This window comes from Caretta caretta, chromosome 1 (genome assembly GCF_965140235.1).
Source record: "Caretta caretta isolate rCarCar2 chromosome 1, rCarCar1.hap1, whole genome shotgun sequence".
NCBI classification, from domain to species: Eukaryota; Metazoa; Chordata; order Testudines; family Cheloniidae; genus Caretta; species Caretta caretta.
In genome coordinates, this window is record NC_134206.1 from 256,339,840 (window position 1) to 256,360,330 (window position 20,491).

A 20,491-nucleotide genomic window follows, 5' to 3' on the forward strand; every position below is an offset into this window, starting at 1 on the left:
GAACACAGCAAATGACACTAGCAAATCCTGCTGGAAGGTGTAATTTCCTATTTCCTAGTTCTGATTATAGACTTGACTCTAGCTTGTTTCCTGGTCCTTCAGTTGTTCATGGAGAACTCCAAAGAGCTTTGTGAGCATTAGAAAAATAAAATTCAGGAGTACGTTATGCTGCCAAAACACCATTTAAAATCCCTTCCCTCTCCCTTCAAAAAGTCACCCAGACAGTGAAAAATTACATCTACTTCCACAAATAAGGTCTGTTTGACCTAGCACTTTACTTCTGCATCATTAGATTTCTTTTGTGACTGTGAGGGAATCACACAGGAGGGCAGCTGGCCATCTCTTCTATTCATTTCAGCACTCACCATCTAATCACACAAAGAACAGAAGGTTGCATTATGGTGACATGTTTTTTCCTTTGCATGATGATGAGCTTACGGAGTTCTTTGACCATTCTATAGGAGGAGGGCTGTCTCTCTTTCAGTCTTACAGGGCACTCTGTTTCTCATGTTCACACAAGAAGGCATCTTGGATACCAAAGACTGAATTAAAGTATCTTAAGTTTTCTGAGTGGCCAACCTGTTTTACCTAAATTCTCTTACAAAGCCTCTCTTATCTTTTCAGTACTCAAAGAAAGGGAAGGAAAGTGTATAATTAAGCAATAACGTACAAAAGGCTATGTGTTGTCAGGGGATTAATGGAGTCTTCAGGCAAAGTTCTGAGGCACAAGGCCAAAACTGGAGTGACTTCAGCTACCTAACGGTGCAATAATCCCCCAAAGTATGCACTACCTCAGGTGTGCCTGAGATAATATAAAATGGCATTTATGAAATATGACCAAATCCTGTCTGTGCATTACCTGGGTGTTAGTGATATAGTTATGACATCACTGACAACCAATTACAAAGCTTGGCTATTTTTGGTTTTACATCCATTATTATATATTTCACAATGTTAGAATTACTGTATGTTCCCACATTTCTCATTATATTAATTTAAATAGCATCGTAAAATAGGAGATCTTCCATTTCAACAAAACCCTCACGTCTTAATTTTCTACAGAAAGGAGAAATCCTTCTTCCCTTACTCATGCAAAGAATCCCACTGAACTCAATGGGACTACTCATGTGAGTAATGTGACTGGGACTTGATCTTTGGAAAGCATTATTTGACAGGTTTCAGAGTAGCAGTTGTGTTAGTCTGAATTCGCAAAAAGAAAAGGAGGACTTGTGGCACCTTAGAGACTAACAAATTTATTTGAGTATAAGCTTTCGTGAGCTACAGCTTACTTCATCGGATGCATTTCTTTGCATTATTTGACAGTGTAAAGAAGGGGAGTAGCTATTTTAACTAGACAGTTGGGGATTCTTTTGGCACAGAGAAATCCACAGGTGGCAGGAGGGGTCCAGTGGCCAAGAGAAGGGGATTATGGTAAGAGCACTGGGAGCCACTGCAGCCACCACAACTTAGAGCAGCCTCAAGGTTTGCTCTAAGTTGCTTCTTCAGAATGGACTTACATCTATTGGCCCAAGGACCAGGAAGTTGTAAAGCTGGGTTACATGCTCCTCAAGCCATACAAGAACAGTCTCCAAAATCCATCCCCATATTTTTACTTGTAAACTGAATAAATTTGTCATGAAACTCAGTGATGAACAATAAACAGAGAACCTCACATAGCCCTTTTTGCAAGCACATTTCAGAACAGAACCACACTTTAGGAAAAGTGGTAGAGATCAAAAAGTTACCAACAAAGAGATTGAAGATTTTAACAGTCCCTGTTACAACAATGGCAGAAGCCAATGGGGTTGTATATGTGTAGGCGTGGCACAATTAAATTTTTATTATTTTATCATTTCAACTGATAATATCGAAGTTCATTTTCAAGCATTTTTTTACGTTTAGCCATTTAAATTTTCACAGAGTTGCACAAAAATTATGGGTTTTAAGCTTCTAAATGTTCACAGCCGTGGGAAATTATGAGAGGGTGTCAGACAATTATTTAATGGCAGACACTGAGATTCAAAATGTTAAAGCTTTATAACTAGGGCCCTACCAAATTCACAGCTGTGAAAAACACGTCCCAGACCGTGAAATCCGGTCTCCCCTGTGAAATCTGGTCTTTTGTGTAATTTTACCCTATTCTATACATATTTTAGGATTTTGTGGGGGAGACCAGCATTTCTCAAACTTGGGGACCCGAACCAAAAGGGAGTTGCACAGAGGATGGAAGGCTATCATAGGGGAGTCACAGTATTGCCACCCTTGCTTCTGTGCTGGGTGGCCAGAGAGCGGTCGATGCTGTCAGGACACCCAACTCTGAATGCAGCACCCCACCAGCAGCAGTGCTGAAGTAAGGGTGGCAATGCCATACCAAGCCACCCTTACTCATGTGCTGCTGCCTTCAGACCTGGGCGGCCGGAGAGTGTCGGCTGCTGGCCGAGGGCCCAGCTCTGAAGGCAGCAGCTCAGAGGTAAGGGTGGCAATACCACACCATGCCATCCTTCTGCGCTGCTGCTGGCAGCAACATTACCTTGAGAGCGGCAGCTGCTGACTGAGAGCCCAGCTCTGAAGGCAGCACCTCCGCCAGCAGCAGTGCTGAAGTAAGGGTGGCAATACTGTGACCTCCCTACAGTAACCTTGCAACCTCCCCTAGAACTCCATTTTGGGTCAGAACTCCTAGAGCTACAACACTGTGACATTTCAGATTTAAATATCTGAAATCATGAAATTTATGATTTTTAAAAGCCTATGACTATGAAATTCACCAAAATGGATCGTGAATTTGGTAGGGCCCTATTTATAACCATTACAAGCACAAATTGTCAACAACACATGTCCAAATACACAAAGTGAATATCCTTAAACAAACTCTAATGAGTTCTTAAGCAGCATTTTTCTTACTTTACCTATCTGTAGGTTTTGGTCATCATTGATGGAAATATTTTTTCTTGCTTTGTGTGTGTACCGTGAAATCAATGTTTAGTGACATTTACTGATCAAAATCTACTCTTTCCACAACTATACCTGTAGAACAAAGCAGACTTTGCCCCATCATTTCCAACATTCAATTTTCCTCTGAAACATCACTTAATAAAAACCCATGAAGAAAAGAGATGAATAGAAGCAAAAAAGTGACCAAACTTAAATACTTTAACTAGCTTTTTCATTCAGTTTACGATTTAGCTAATGAATGATAACTCAGACCTTGGCCTCAAATTTCTTAGCAGAAGGAATACGCGTAAATGTGAAAGGGCCAGGGAGGGGTTTTAATCTCTAAATTGTTCCCCACCCTTGTCTGGTAACAGTGACTTCTGCTTTCTGGCAGCTGCCTCCACTCCAAATGTTTTCCCAATAGCTGTCAGCATCCCACTCACACGTCAGCTGGATGCCAGCTGCTGGAGAGGTGAAGAGGGACATTATTCATCCGGGATATAACTAAACCCCGATGAGAGAAACAGTCCCTCCAAGCAGCTGTTTAACAGCAGCAACTGGAATGGATGCAACCAAAGAAAACCCTAACCTCCCCATTCTGCTTCTGCTAAAAAAAAAGGGGGGGGTGGGGTGGGGACGATGGTGGAAGAATAAGGCAATCACCTCTCTTGTGGGACTAGTTACTAGGGTTTATAAAAAAGTGTGTTGCACATGCTAGATTGTTAAATATGTAAGTACAGGCTGCTAAATTCTACCCTGATTTACACCTTATTCTAACCCACTGACTTCCCTGGGTTGCTGAGTGCTTAGGTGAGGGTAGCAGTTTGCTGGGGAGAGAGGGCGGGTTGTTTTTTCTTTAAATACATATTTAAAAAGTTACATTCGCTTTGAAATATACCAGCATGACATCTATTTAAAATAGTCAGCCAAATTTATTTAATTTGAAATACATTTATTCTGTACACTTTGTGTTAAATATATGGCACATATTGTACTGTTATAATACAGTACATTGTGTAGATCATGGAAAAACTATACGCTACATATATTATTTTTCCGTCTGGCTTTTGGGAGACTACATTCTCCAGATCAGTTTCTTCATCCTCCTAAACTTTCCTTCCTTTGCAGGGATTCCCAGTTTGGCTTTAAAAAAGACAGGACATTTTCCTAAAACGTGCGTGGAATTTAGCCAAATGATGAAGAGGCACCAACAAGGGTTCTTCTGTGAAACAAGATTTCTGGAAGATGTCAGAGGTGAACACTGAGTTTCCTATTAGAGAACCTCTTGGATCGACACATACCTACTAGCTCTCTCAAACTACTTTCATGTATCCTTTGCAGAACAATGGCAGAAAGAACCCACCCCCTAGCAGTGAGCAGTCTCTGGGCGACAAAAAATACTGATTGCCTAGCAGTGAGCAGCTAATGTGTGGCAAGAAAATATCGTCATAGGACAGGAAACGAAACACCTCTTTCAGGGGACAGCCTCTGTGTGGTAGACTATCCCCTTTGTTGCGTGGGTGGGGCCCTATGTGACAGGAAAACATCCACTTGAGACAGGTGGTCATCCACATGTGGAATTAAAGCATTCACATCCCAGAGCTGGCAACCCTTGTACAGCAGGAATATACTTGCCTCTTGGAGCGAGCAGATGCTGAACAGCAGGAAAAGGCCTGCCCCCAGCATGGTGAGTTGTACGTGGAAGTGGCAGTTTCCTATCCGTGAGATCATATCATAGATCATGGTGCAAAAGCATGTCGTGGAGAAACAGATTTTTAGGGCACAATGGATTTAGGATTGTGATGCAACAGGCTCCAGCTCTGTCACTAGAACACATGCAAATGCTAAATCAGCCAGAATCAACAGAACAGTCACAATTAATTAAAGAGACGAATGGGCTTGTATTGAAGAAACAGAACATTCATTGGCCTCTCCACAGTTGTGATTGACAGCGTCATTTCAGCCAGCTAGCAGAGTGAAGCATGCACATTGTTAGACAAAACGGCTGAATTGCAAGCAAAATCTGTAGTACTAACCCCTCTCCCTGCAAGAGACCTGTGCTCACCCCGTAGGATTTCCTTCCCAACAGCCATTTTTTTCAGCATGGCTGGTTCCACTTCTCTTCACTTTCAGTCTCTCTGTTTGCCAGTGGCCAATTCTGTCTCATTTTGATCCAGTGGAACTAACCCACTCCTTTTCTCAAGCATGATCTGTTTGTATCAATCTATTTAGGTACCTATGACTCTCCTCACTGCAGTACCTAAACCTCTTACAGTTAGTCATTTATTATTTGTAAGATGGCAGTGCCTCAGGGGGCCCAACTCACAGACCAAGACACTATTGTGGAGGGCACCATACAAACACACAAAGAGATGGGCCTTGTCCTGGATGTTCATATCACTAGCTGGCGGCAGAAGAACTAGAGTGCCAAAATGATGCCTCTACCTGAAGGAGCCAACTAGAGAGGCAGAAAGAGGGGAGAAATCCGACATATATTTAATCCATATCTTTAAAAATCTGAAACACTCCCACAGAAGCTGCTTTTCCCTGTGACAGAAAACACTCCTGGATTTCAGTGTACCTCTGCTCCCCCCCCCCCCCCACATCTGCCAGAGGCAAAAACTGCAGGCTCACTAGGCCTGGGTGGCAAACACAGCCCTGAATTTTATCTAATGCAGAGAGAGAGGGCAGGCTTGGGAGTTTTAAGCATCAAGTTAGAAATATACAGTAGGCTCCCTGGGCCTGATTCTCATTTCCACGGAGGCCCTTTCATCCTGTGCTGGCAGCGTAAAGGGACTCAAAGTGGGTGTAACCCTAACAGTTTACGATCTCTTTAGGCTGCCAGAGTGCAGTGTACGGGGGCCTTAGCAGAAATAAAAATCAGGCCCATTAGGTCTAATCCCAACAGGGGTGACTCAGCCCTTCATCCTTCTGAGACAGACAAATTAAGTCCCAGGCAGTTTACTGTGTGTGGGTCTTTCAGACATCACTTTAATAACTGCGGTCCTGGGCATGGATATTGCAGCTATGAGCTGGTATGCTCCAGTCAGAGGTGGCTGCATTTCACTGGGGAAGCAATGCCTGTTTCCAAGGTGGTTAGTGATCTTTTGGAATGAAAGGTCCTCTATAGCTATGAAGCCGCTCATCAAATTGCACAATATTATTTATTTAACATTTAACTGGGAAAGTTTTGGTGCTGCATATCATCACAGGACTGATGCTGCAATTGTTATGCAGGCAGGGCAGGTGCACTGCAGAATCTCCCCACACTGCTCTGACAAGGCATTATGCTAATATCCCACATCACATCCACTTGTTCTGTTGCTGGTCCTACTGAACAGAGGCATCCGGAGTGTTGCAATAAGTATGGTACTTGGGTAACGTGGGAAAGAGTTCATTAGAGACTACATAAGCCATAATATGGTTACTCTCTTTCTTTCTGAATTTTTGGAGACGTGTGCAAGGAAGAGCTCTCAGAGTGAATGTTATATGGAGAAACAGAGGTACAGAGAAATTAAAGCAAACATTTTCAAATGTCGGTAACTCAATAGTTAGGCATCTGAATCCATATTCAGGCTGCTAGATAAGTGACCAGATTTTTAGAGGTACTGAGAATCCTGTGGGCATGTCTCCATTGCATCTGGGAGCAAGCCACCCAGCCCAGATCCACAGACTGTGTTATCAGGGCTCTATAAATATCTGTGTGGACATGGAGGCTCGGGCTGGAATTCAGGCTCTGAAGCCTGGGGAGAGGGTGAGGGATGTGGGCTCAAGAGCCCGAGCTGCAACATCCAAGCAATGTCTGCATACCTATTTCTAGAGCACTAGTGGGAGTATGTGGACCGGGGCTGTGAGGCTCACTCCCAGATGTAGTGCAGACATGCCCCTAGTCCTCATTGAACTGCCTGTCGTTTGTGGGAGCCCCGTGTCTCTAAAAATCAGGCCACCTTACTTCAGCTGCCCAAGTTTAACATTCTTAGCTGAAGTGACTTACCCAAGATGTCACAAGCTAGTGGCAGAATCCAAAACGGCATGAAGGTCCACTTACTGCCACTCCCCGCTCTCCCCAATTGACAACTCTGCGTACAAAATTATGTATTTAATTTTGTCTGAGGGAAGGGATAGGGATAGAGCTTTAAGTAATATTGTACCTTCCCGTTAAACAGGGCTTCTTTTTCAGAAAAGAGCGCCACAGTTATTTACTTGTGCAGTTCTAATCAATTGGCATAGGGACGAATAGACTGTCCTAAATTGTAGGCCCCAAAAACAATAAAAAAGGGGTTTGAGTTAAGCATGCAATAGACCCTATCTATTCCATATGAATGACTGGGAGACCCATTGCAAATAACTGAATTTAACTAACTAGGGAAGAATTCAATTAACACAATTTAAAATGTGAAGATAATATACCAGAAAATGTTTTGTTTATTAATACGAAGTGTAGGTTATTTTTATTTATTCATAATCTACTAGTACATACATGACAGTGCATTGACTGTTTTAAATTAGTAATTCAAACCCTTACTGCAGCACTCCGTTACCATTCCTTTGAAGAGGAGCATGGAGCGGCCATTGCTTTTTCGGGGGTGGGGGATCCTAAATGTGCATATTAGTGAGGTACCATTGCTTCCTATGTCCCGTTTGGGGGATTTCCAGGCATTCAGGACATTAAAAATTTAGCACTAGCACTATATCTTGCCAGCTTGGAGTGTTCTGACTGCTTCTGTAAAGCCTGGTTAATAATTAACTTAGATTTAGTGAGGTGTGAGGGGAAAAAAAGTAGTGAACAAAATATGACCTCCAGAACTATTCATCCATGGGATAATTTCACATTACCTGTGATATTATCAGGACTGTCCTGACATTAGGGGCTTTGTCTTATACATGCAACTATACTTCCTCCCATCCCCTCCCCCCAAAAAGAAAAGGAGTACTTGTGGCACCTTTTCTTTTTGCGAATATAGACTAACACGGCTGTTACTCTGATCCCCCCAAAAAGTGTCCCAATTGTTCACATTTGCTATCTGGTCACCCTACCTGAGACTTAAATGGTTCATCTGTACCACGCCCCCAAACAATCCCCTTGCCCAGGAAAAAATAATCTCTTGCTTTGTTTTTGTTCAATCAACATTTTCTCCACTCTGCGGCCTTGAACTTGTAACTCTTTTCAGGTTCTCCGGGCCGCCTCAGACCTTCCATTCCTTGAGTGAACATAAGCAATTGCTTAAGCAGAAGCTTGCTGTACTGTGGTTTGGGTATTTTAGAAGTAGAAATTACTCATGTTTCTTCTGAGGAATTCTGTGCTCCTCAATGTTTGCAGAGAGCATTAACTTAGAACCTCCCTAATTTATTCCCACAATATTACAGATCTGTCAATCCTTCCCATCTTCTTTAGGGGTTTACTCTGGCTGTGAGTAGAATAACTCAACCACAATGAGTATCAAATTATCTTCATTAGGGAGCTGTGTGTATACATGCATGAGGATTGTGCCTGGGTGAGACTGTCTGTGGCATGGGTGGATTTATGGGTATATAACATATGTGCTCTTGTGGCTTGGAGAAACATGTGCATGAGGGAGGAGAAGGTGAGTTGCACGTGCACAAGAGACAAGTTGCATGTGTGTCAGGAAACTGAAGTATGTGCATGCCTGTGTCTGTGTCCATGGCTGTGCAGTATGTGTGCACACACACAATTGGCACGTATATATATTTTCATGTTTATGAGCAGTATAAATTATGAGGTTATTATGGGAGTGCCTAAAGACCAACCAAGAACAGGGCCCCATTGTGCTAGACACTGTATAAACACAGATAGGAGACATGACAGACAAAAAGGTAAGGGAATGGAGCATAACACACATGCAAAGTGAACAGTGTGATGGTGGCAAGTGTTATGTTAGTGCCACAATACTATTGATTTTAATTTTTTGGGCAGGTTGTCATGAGTAGGGTATTAGCTAAATGGAAAGACAAAGGGAGGGATTGGTGTGAGGAGGACAAGACAGAGGGGAAGAGCGTGGGGAGGAAGGTAGGAGAGGCAGGTTTGGAGTGAATGAGTGAAGTGTGACAGCTGTATGCGTCATCCGGAAAAATAACACCGAACATTGTCCAATGTTTTCTCCTCTTCTCTTAGCTTGACTTTTGGTAGGCATGAGGGTTGGAGAGCATCTATGGGATAAGACAAAGAATGAGAGTTCCCAGTGATACACAGTATGATAAACCTAGTGATTTCCTACAAATCTGTTCTCCAGCCCCACACAGAAGAATTTGAATAGTGTGGGAATTCTCTTCTGACCAAGGCTGGAGGGAGGGAAGAGTCTTTCCACAAGACGTATGAGTGTTCTCCTTTCTTAGCTTCCCAAAGTGAGAGAGAATTTCTTTTTCATTCTCTGTGTCTTCTAACCTGCTCCAAGGGTGGTAATATAAGACAGCTGTTCTATGGTCCCAAGTGAGCTAAGCAGGGGGCCATACCAGCACATATGGTGAACAAATGCTGCATGTGTGCACTAGTATGTCAAAGCTGAGATACGTCCAAATAGATATAACACATGACCAGATCCACTTATGCAAGGCACCCATACAGATTCCCACCCACCCACCCACCCACCAAGTCACCCCCACCATACAAATATCCACATCTACAAGCACACAAGGACAAACACAAAGACGCGTACACACCACTGCCACAGCCAGATACACACATACTCTTTCTCATATATAAACACCCATCCAGAAAGACACCCAATAATACAGACAACTCACTCACCCCAAACAAAAGACACCCCCTTTTTCAGACACAAAGTTTTATTGCCAGTAACAGTTTAATAAATGAAGGAAAGTTTTGATAGACCATGGGAAGGGCATGGGAAGAGAAAAGAAAATGGGATCAATACAGGTGATCTTCTTGGAGAGCATTCCAGTTTTGTGTGTGAGTGAACAAAGGAGTAGACTGGCACTGACCACCAGCTGATGGATGCACCAGTGGTTTGGATTCACATAGCATGGAAGGGGGGGACGTAGGGGACAATTTCCTGGTGCAAGTGCTAGAGGAGCCAACTGGGGGGGGAGCTTTTCTTGACCTGCTGCTCACAAACCAGGAAGAATTAGTAGGGGAAGCAAAAGTGGATGGGAATCTGGGAGGCAGTGACCATGAGTTGGTTGAGTTCAGGATCCTGACACAGGGAAGAAAGGTAAGCAGCAGGATACGGACCCTGGACTTCAGGAAAGAAGACTTCGACTCCCTCAGGGAACGGATGGGTAGGATCCCCTGGGGGACTAACATGAAGGGGAAAGGAGTCCAGGAGAGCTGTCTGTATTTCAAGGAATCCCTGTTGAGGTTACAGGGACAAACCATCCCAATGTGTCGAAAGAATAGTAAATATGGCAAGCGACCAGCTTGGCTTAACGTGAAATCCTAGCAGATCTTAAACATAAAAAAGAAGCTTACAGGAAGTGGAAGGTTGGACATATGACCAGGGAAGAGTATAAAAATATTGCTCGGGCATGTAGGAATGAAATCAGGAGGGCCAAATCGCACCTGGAGCTGCAGCTAGCGAGAGATGTCAAGAGTAACAAGAAGGGTTTCTTCAGGTATGTTGGCAACAAGAAGAAATCCAAGGAAAGTGTGGGCCCCTTAATGAATGAGGGAGGCAACCTAGTGACAGAGGATGTGGAAAAAGCTAATGTACTCAATGCTTTTTTTGCCTCTGTCTTCACTAACAAGGTCAGCTCCCAGACTGCTGCGCTGGGCATCACAACATGGGGAATAGATGGCCAGCCCTCTGTGGAGAAAGAGGTGGTTAGGCACTATTTAGAAAAGCTGGACGTGCACAAGTCCATGGGGCCGGACGAGTTGCATCCGAGAGTGCTAAAGGAATTGGCGGCTGTGATTGCAGAGCCATTGGCCATTATCTTTGAAAACTCGTGGCGAACGGGGGAAGTCCCGGATGACTGGAAAAAGGCTAATGTAGTGCCAATCTTTAAAAAAGGGAAGAAGGAGGATCCTGGGAACTACAGGCCAGTAAGCCTCACCTCAGTCCCCGGAAAAATCATGGAGCAGGTCCTCAAAGAATCAATCCTGAAGCACTTACATGAGAGGAAAGTGATCAGGAACAGTCAGCATGGACTCACCAAGGGAAGGTCATGCCTGACTAATCTAATCGCCTTCTATGATGAGATTACTGGTTCTGTGGATGAAGGGAAAGCAGTGGATGTATTGTTTCTTGACTTTAGCAAAGCTTTTGACATGGTCTCCCACAGTATTTTTGTCAGCAAGTTAAAGAAGTATGGGCTGGATGAATGCACTATAAGGTGGGTAGAAAGTTGGCTAGATTGTCGGGCTCAACGGGTTGTGATCAATGGCTCTATGTCTAGTTGGCAGCCGGTGTCAAGTGGAGTGCCCCAGCGGTCGGTCCTGGGGCCGGTTTTGTTCAACATCTTCATAAATGATCTGGAGGATGGTGTGGATTGCACTCTCAGCAAATTTGCGGATGATACTAAACTGGGAGGAGTGGTAGATACGCTGGAGGGCAGGGATAGGATACAGAAGGCCCTAGACAAATTGGAGGATTGGGCCAAAAGAAATCTGATGAGGTTCAATAAGGATAAGTGCAGGGTCCTGCAGTTAGGACGGAAGAACCCAATGCACAGCTACAGACTAGGGACCGAATGGCTAGGCAGCAGTTCTGCGGAAAAGGACCTAGGGGTGACAGTGGACGAGAAGCTGGATATGAGTCAGCAGTGTGCCCTTGTTGCCAAGAAGGCCAATGGCATTTTGGGATGTATAAGTAGGGGCACAGCGAGCAGATCGAGGGACGTGATCGTTCCCCTCTATTCGACATTGGTGAGGCCTCATCTGGAGTACTGTGTCCAGTTTTGGGCCCCACACTACAAGAAGGATGTGGATAAATTGGAGAGAGTCCAGCGAAGGGCAACAAAAATGATTAGGGGTCTGGAACACATGACTTATGAGGAGAGGCTGAGGGAACTGAGATTGTTTAGTCTGCAGAAGAGAAGAATGAGGGGGGATTTGATAGCTGCTTTCAACTACCTGAGAGGTGGTTCCAGAGAGGATGGTTCTAGACTATTCTCAGTGGTAGAAGAGGACAGGACAAGGAGTAATGGTCTCAAGTTGCAGTGGGGGAGGTTTAGGTTGGATATTAGGAAAAACTTTTTCACTAGGAGGGTGGTGAAACACTGGAATGCGTTACCTAGGGAGGTGGTAGAATCTCCTTCCTTAGAAGTTTTTAAGGTCAGGCTTGACAAAGCCCTGGCTGGGATGATTTAATTGGGGATTGGTCCTGCTTTTAGCAGGGGGTTGGACTAGATGACCTCCTGAGGTCCCTTCCAACCCTGATATTCTATGATTCTATGGAAATAATTTGTGCATTGGGAGGCAAAAATTAGTGGGACAAGTGAACACAATGGTTGTCATAGATCTGAATTTTAAATATTTAACACAGACTCACGAAATCTTACATGGAAAAATCACTGGAAATTTGCATAGATACAAGCATGGTCACAATCACTGAAAAATGGCTGGAGAACTATAAACAAAGCTCAACAGAGGTGTATCAAGTTTGTGGGATATGTCTAGTGGGATGTTCCAGTGATCATCAGTGTGAGATCTGATCGATTTTAACATCCATATTAATGCTGTAGAAGAATACGGTAGAGAGCATCTACTTAAGATACGGTATTTGGGTCTGTCATACAACTCATTGAGCAACTTACAGTGGTTATAAAAATGGGTAGGGAAGAAGACAATTAAATTTCCAACCTGAACAAATGTAAGGGTAAAGAAAACAAAATAAAATTTGAAAAATGGTAATGACAGAACAAACTATGAAGTGAACTTGGGGAAAAACGTGATTTGGGGGCAGCATATACAATGTCATTCACATCATGAAACAAAGAGGTGATCATTGCTCTATATATGACTTAGGTCAGATTTCACCTAACATACCATATTGATATTCTGGGCACCTCAGTACCAGAAAGAAGTGGACTAATGCTGTCTAACTCATGAAATGGATAGATGGCCAGGATGAACAGAGAGCAACACTACGGGATGTGTCTTTGCCTGCAGTAGACTGTGGTTGATGCAAGGTGGTTATTCTGAAATGCTAACAACTACAGAAATCTCCAACAGCCTGAGAGGTGGCATCCTGCCCTGAGGCAGCGCAGAAGGCAATGTTGAAGAGGAAAATCTTCCCTAAGGAAGATGGTGCTGAGAAGCAGACAGGTTAGTAGAGGACATACACAGAAGTATTCTGCAGCCACCAGACCTGCAGATATTCAAGCAGACTGTCCCCATCAAAGTGGAACATATATGGGGCTGGCTGTGCGTGCAAGGCAGTATTTACAGTCGAAGTGAGTCAGCAGGAAAATACGAGAGGGAAAGGTGAAATGAAGACCATTGCCCATTGGCAGTACCATCAGACCTGAAGTACAAAAGATTATGAGAATGGGACGTTTCTGCCTAAATTAATGGGTGGGGAAAAGTGAGGATAGAAAACAACAAAACTAGGAAGTAATGTACATTTGGGCCCTGATCCAAAGCCCATCAAAGCCAATGGGAGCCTGTCCATTGACCTCAGTGGGCTGTGGCCAGGCACCTGGCTCATCCTTCTTGCTCTCACATCTCTCTAAAAAGAAAGATATGCAAAGAAAGTCAGACTTTCTCACCTTACTACCTTGGTGCCATTCCTCATGACCTGCATGTCCACCATGCAGCCACCAGTAACGTAAGCAGCCAGGTTCAGCTCTGAGAACTCAGCCTGCAGTGAAGTGAAAGAACAGAGCATTACATGGTGACAGAAAACACAAAGAATAAATTGACAGAAATGCAAAACTGTCTTCACATGGAATATTTCTTTCAAAAGTTTTCCATGAGGCAACAGCAGCTCCAATTACTGCTGATTTGCAATGGAAACACTGGAGAAGTGTTTATTGCTCCACTACTAATGCTGCATGACTACTCAGGATTAAGTTTATTGCAGTAATAAATACTAAAGGAATTAAGAACCATTGGGCCAAAAAACAAAAACAGAGGTAAAATCATTTGAGTATGACTCAAGTTCCCACTTGGAAACATTCATTTGGAATTATGTCTGAATCCGCTGTCATGGCACTGGCCAGCTATAAACCTAATGCAAGAGATTTATGCTTCCCTTAATGGCCAAAAAGCCTCATTATGCTGCAGGAAGGTGACAAACAGGGGAATCTAGCTGAAGTGGCTTAGCTATTAAAGGTTTAACTATTAAATGTTTAGCGTTGCTGGAGCTGGGTAGGTTACTACGTTACTGTTTAATTATTAAAACAATTCAGTGTGTTCTCTTTGTAAAGTGTAACTCACACTCAAGAAAAGGTTAGCAAAGAATAATCAAGCAATTAGAGGTAAAAGGTGAGTTCCAGGTGACTACGCCTGCTGCATGTCTCAGATGGATCCCAAGGACTTCAACAGTGTCATATATGTAATAATCCCCTAGAAATGCATTTGACTGAGGGCCTGATTACCAATATGGAATATCATGAAGAAAGGAGTGCAAATTAGACTTGGGGAATGTATTGAACATTATATGCGGGGGTAGGATGTCAATATAAGCCAGTCAGGATATTCAGAATTTCTAAAGTCTTCCTTAATTACAGTTTAATGAATAAACTGTAGTGAGGCATAGTATGTCTGTCTAAAGTGCCTATCACCATAGCTTTCAAGGCCCTGATTCTGCAACAAGACACATGCAGGTAAACCCCTTTACCAATGCAAAGCCCTATTAAAATCAACTGGGCTCCATGGGAAGGCAGGAGTCTATCTCATTGTGTATCTCACTGCAGTAACAAGAAAAGGAGTACTTGTGGCACCTTAGAGACTAACCAATTTATTTGAGCATAAGCTTTCGTGAGCTACAGCTCACTTCATCGGATGCATACTGTGGAAAGTGTAGAAGATCTTTTTATACACATAAAGCATGAAAAAATACCTCCTCCCACCCCACTCTCCTGCTGGTAATAGCTTATCTAAAGTGATCACTCTCCTTACAATGTGTATGATAATCAAGGTGGGCCATTTCCAGCACAAATCCAGGGTTTAACAAGAACGTCTGGGGGGGGGGGCAGGAAAAAACAAGGGGAAATAGGTTACCTTGCATAATGACTTAGCCACTCCCAGTCTCTATTCAAGCCTAAGTTAACTGTATCCAATTTGCAAATGAATTCCAATTCAACAGTTTCTCGCTGGAGTCTGGATTTGAAGTTTTTTTGTTGTAATATAGCAACTTTCATGTCTGTAATCGCGTGACCAGAGAGATTGAAGTGTTCTCCGACTGGTTTATGAATGTTATAATTCTTGACATCTGATTTGTGTCCATTTATTCTTTTACGTAGAGACTGTCCAGTTTGACCAATGGTGGATGTGCAGGTGAACATCCACCAATGTGATATATGCCATCATGTGCCAGCAATGCCCCTCTGCCATGTACATTGGTCAAACTGGACAGTTTCTATGTAAAAGAATAAATGGACCCCCCCCCTCCTCAGACGTTCTTGTTAAACCCTGGATTTGTGCTGGAAATGGCCCACCTTGATTATCATACACATTGTAAGGAGAGTGATCACTTTAGATAAGCCATTACCAGCAGGAGAGTGGGGTGGGAGGAGGTATTTTTTCATGCTTTATGTGTATAAAAAGATCTTCTACACTTTCCACAGTATGCATCTGATGAAGTGAGCTGTAGCTCACGAAAGCTTATGCTCAAATAAATTGGTTAGTCTCTAAGGTGCCACAAGTACTCCTTTTCTTTTTGCGAATACAGACTAACACGGCTGTTACTCTGAAACCTGTCACTGCAGTAACAAGGCCTAAATTTGGATGCAGAAAATTGATCTTCTCTCTTGAATCATTACAAGGGAAAAAGGGGCCACATCTTTTAAATTCATGTGTGGCTTTTCATTACAGATTTTTAAAAAAGCAATTGGGCAATGTTGTCCTCTAACTAGTCCTCTAACTAGTTCAAACTGGCTTCTACCTAGTTTCGTAGCTATGCAGTGTTGCCAACTCTCACAATTACATCATGAGTCATACAATACATTAGCATTTTTCTTAAAGGCCCAGTAACTGAAATCAAGAGATTGTATGAGACTGTCAAATTTCATTTTAAAAAGTGTTTCTAACTCTCATGGATGCACAGAAAAGCTTGAAAATATGAAGTGAGTGCACCCTAAAGGTTCAGAAACCAGAAGGCAAATAAAAAGAATCCCACCATGACGGGGTGAGGCCCTGGGCTTACTGGTGACTTTTCCTAGTGGTTAGGTTGCCAGGCCTCGACATTTCTCCCTGCCACCTCCAGTGCCCCTTGCCTGCAACTATCGCACTGCAAATTGGTGGTCACTGATTAATAATCATCCCCTTCCAGAAAAGGAGAGTCTAGAGGAATATATACGGTCCCATGCCCTCACAAAGGGAAGGTCTTCAGCCCTCTCCTGCAGGAGACTCGCCCTTGCCTTGAGGCTCTCCACATCTCTATCCCTTCCTTACAGCAGAGACAAGAGGTGGAAGAGAGGCAACAATATCAAGCATGCTGGAGTGCTTTCAGGCTGTTTCCCTGGGCCACTGGCCTCCCCCCAACATCTCCAAGTCTAACATAAGATAGCAACAACAAACAACGAAACGCTCAGCATAGCTGGCTTAGTGCTAGCCCCTTCCTTGCAGTGATGGCATCTATAGCAGCCTTGCTCAGGAGCTGTCAGAACAGGCCTGTGCCCCTACCCTGTCAGCTCAGCTGTGGGCAGTCTGGTTCTCTTTTAAGCTCCTGCTCCAGTTGGAGCAGGCTCTGTAGGTGCAGGGGTAGAGTCACCTGGGTCCAGCACTGCTCCTTAACCCCTTCAGTTCTAATGTGGGGTTTATACACCTCATCATGCCTACATTTTTTTAAAAATCTCACCGTTTTTTAGGCCTGACTTATGAGCTTTGAATGCTTGGGGTTAGCCATACTGATAATGCAATTGGCTGGCTACATTTAGTGCCTGTAATATCACATCTACTCTTCAAACATTGTAAGGAAATCCCTTAACCAACTTTTACATTGGAATCCTTCCATAACAGAGATTTCCCACAATCCAAAAGGAAGGGATAACCCAATTCTTTGTGCCAAGGAGTTCAAATGGGACCACAAGTGCACAAATGAACTACTGTCAGCTGTTTGATGACTGGTCACGTTCTCTCCAATATCACAGTTTTACCAGTCCATCACCACACCAGTGTTCTTATCTGCGTAAGATCTAAGTTAGTCTATCTCCATTGAGTCTACTAGAGCAAGAGAGTTCACCCCTCCCAGAGCCATTGTTTCATGCTATCGGCAGACTCCGTCATTCATTGCTGCATCAGTTACACATGACTTACATTTGGAGAGTTAACTTGGCAACCATGAGTGGGCCAGAGACTTACTTTTATAAAGTGCTTATATCCTGCACAATCTGAACATACCCTACAGACTACGAATGCCACTAGCCATCACCTTCAGTCCCCAACTGAAACCTCTCCAACACATCATCAAGGATCTACAACCTATCCTGAAGGACGACCCATCACTCTCACAGATCTTGGGAGACAGGCCAGTCCTTGCTTACAGACAGCTCCCCAACCTGAAGCAAATACTCACCAGCAACCACAAACCACACAACAAAACCACTAAACCAGGAACCTATCCTTGCAACAAAGCCCATTGCCAACTGTGTCCACATATCTATTCAGGGGACACCATCATAGGGTCTAATCACATCAGCCACACTATCAGAGGCTCATTCACCTGCACATCTAACCAATGTGATACATGCCATCATGTGCCAGCAATGCCCCACTGTCATGTACATTGGCCAAACTGGACAGTCGCTATGTAAAAGAATAAATGGACACAAATCAGACATCAAGAATTAAAACATTCAAAAAACAGTTGGAGAACACTTCAATCTCTTTGGTCACTCGATTACAGACCTAAAAGTGGCAATTCTTCAACAAAAAAAATCAAAAACAGACTCCAAGGAGAGACTGCTGAATTGGAATTAATTTGAAAACTGGACACAATTAACTTAGGCTTGAATAGAGACTGGGAGTGGATGTGTCATTACACAAAGTAAAACTATTCCCCCACCCCCCACAGTTCCTCAGACATTCTTGTCAACTGCTGGAAATGGCCCACCTTGATTATCACTACAAAAGGTTCCCCTCCCGCCCTCACCGCTCTCCTGCTGGTAATAGCTCACCTTACCTGATCACTCTCGTTACAGTGTGTATGGTAATACCCATTGTTTCATGTCCTCTTTATAAATAAATCTCCCCACTGTATTTTCCACTGTGTGCATCTGATGAAGTGAGCTGTAGCTCACGAAAGCTTATGCTCAAATAAATTTGTTAGTCTCTATGGTGCCACAAGTACTCCTTTTCTTCCTACGGACTGTGTGTCACTCTGGAGGTTATATTACTCTCAGTCATGCAGTCATTCATTACTCAGGCCATCAACTTTCATGGAAATTTTGCCTGAGTGAGAAAATGTAGAATTGGACCAAACGGTCATCAAATCTCCCTTATGTGTGTAAATAGCCCTATCCATATAAGGTATTTTTAGCATGCCCAACACTGACCTATCCAATCATACATTCTCACCTATTATCACCTTTTGCTGGCACTGGTTTTCTGCCTTACTCTGCTAAGTTAACAGCCATTTCCTCTTTCACATAGGTGCTTTGTGCTATCAGACAGGCCCCTGATAGCTAACATTCAGAAGAAGCCTGAACCCTTTAATGAGCAAGAATTGTTTCCTGTTGATTTCCCATCATTCCCTGTATTTTTTGCTCTGTGGGTTTTTTAGGCCTGCCAAATTCCTTGTCTGGAAGCTCAAGGGTCTGATGCCTTTATGAACCTGTGCTTACCTTGCAGACAAAAGCGGTCTTTGAAAGCAGTCAGTGAAGATAGAGAGAGACTGACAGATAACTGTGCATCAGAGGGAAAGGTCCTTGGCACATCGAGTAGTTATTTATACCTGTGCTAAGTGGATGTAAGTGTTACCATTCTAATCTGGTGGTGTTTTACACTCACTTTTCACTCCTGTAAATGACTGCTTAACAGAGAATCAGGTCCAGAGAACGTGGAAATAATTCACAACCTTTGAGCATATCACAGACTGTAGGGCCCAGAATGTTCTGGGTACATCTACACAACCCCTGGAAGTGAGCCTCCCAGCCAGTATCAATCGATTTGGGCTAGCAGGACTTGAACTAGTGCTCTAAAATAGCTGTAGAGACAGTGCTTTGAAGTTGCATCTCAGGCTGGAGCTTGGACTCTGAAGCCTGTCCCCCTCCCTAGGCTTCAGAACCCGAGCCCCCACTTCAAAGGGTAGTCTACACACCTATTTTTAGAGTACTTGAGGGAGCCTTGCTAGCCCCAAGTGTGTCAACCCATGCTGGAAGGCTTGCTCCCATGGACTGCATAGCCATACTCTTTGTAACTCTGTGGGTCCCGGAATTTAGCAGACTCACATTTACATTTTGAGGTTAAACGATGAAAGACATTTTTCACAAAAAGTATTTAAGTGTTTTAACTCTTCCCCCCCCGCCCCCCCCAACCAAACTTCCCAAACCTTCCTCAAACTTTAGAACATTTTATGAAACCTCCAACTTCTCTGGACTCTTTCCATCCCAGTCTTTGCTCTGAATGCTGCCAAAAACTTGACACAAAGTTTTAGGTGCCAACGAAGCATTTTGGTTAAATATTTTTGAGGGGTTGTTTATATATTTGCCACAGAATAAAGCAGAAAATTACTCATAATTTAAAAGCAAAAAATGAATTGTAAATGTAAACAAATTAGTTTTTGCCAGTACCAATTCTTGATACTGTGATGTAGGAGACGTGGGCATAGGCCTGGAAAACAGAGGTTTTGGACTGGCACAACTGTTTTGGTTAGGGGCATGATCTTTTTTAAACCAAAACAGTTACATCTGTATAACCCCTAATGTGGGTGCAGCTAGTCCAGTACAAAGGTGCCTTATACCGATATAGCTTATTCCCCTTTTTGTAGGAAAACAAGCTATGCTAATATAAGCATATTTATACCAGTACAACTCTCCACACTTGGGGGAGGGGGGGTTAAAGCAGTACAACTTGTGTGTTAAAATCCCTGTCCAAATCTCTCACTCCTTGAGCTAGAAGGAAGCTAAGGAGCACTTTGGAAGCAGTATGTTCAGCCCCTGAAGAGTGGAGGGGAATGTATGTCTCATACTGTGGCAGTGATTGACGGCAAAAGGAGTCCTGCCCACCAGCCATTGGTCAGAAAGTTGATGGTGGTGATGCAATTCCAAAGGTATAAAGGGGCGGGGCTGGGGGGAGGAGATAAAGGGCAGAGGAAAATTCTCAGGTCTCTGACAGGGAAACAGGCACTACATGGGACACTCTGCCAACAGAAATTCAACAGGCAGATAGAGAGGAGTAAAGTGATTTCTTTCCCCAAGTCAACATCACTTATACCATCTTGCAGAACCAGCCAGTGAATGAACGATGGCAATAAGAAAA

At 43.4% G+C, this 20,491-nt stretch overlaps 1 protein-coding gene across 1 annotated transcript in view; it reads right to left on the reverse strand.

Moving 5' to 3' along the window:
* Positions 1-20,491, reverse strand: part of SYN3 (synapsin III) — a 289,948-nt gene that overhangs the window by 206,468 nt on the left and 62,989 nt on the right. Inside the window, exon 4 of the mRNA XM_048832522.2 lies at positions 13,618-13,709. Within this exon, the coding sequence (XP_048688479.1) occupies positions 13,618-13,709 (92 nt within the window). The remainder of the gene's footprint in view (positions 1-13,617; positions 13,710-20,491) is intronic.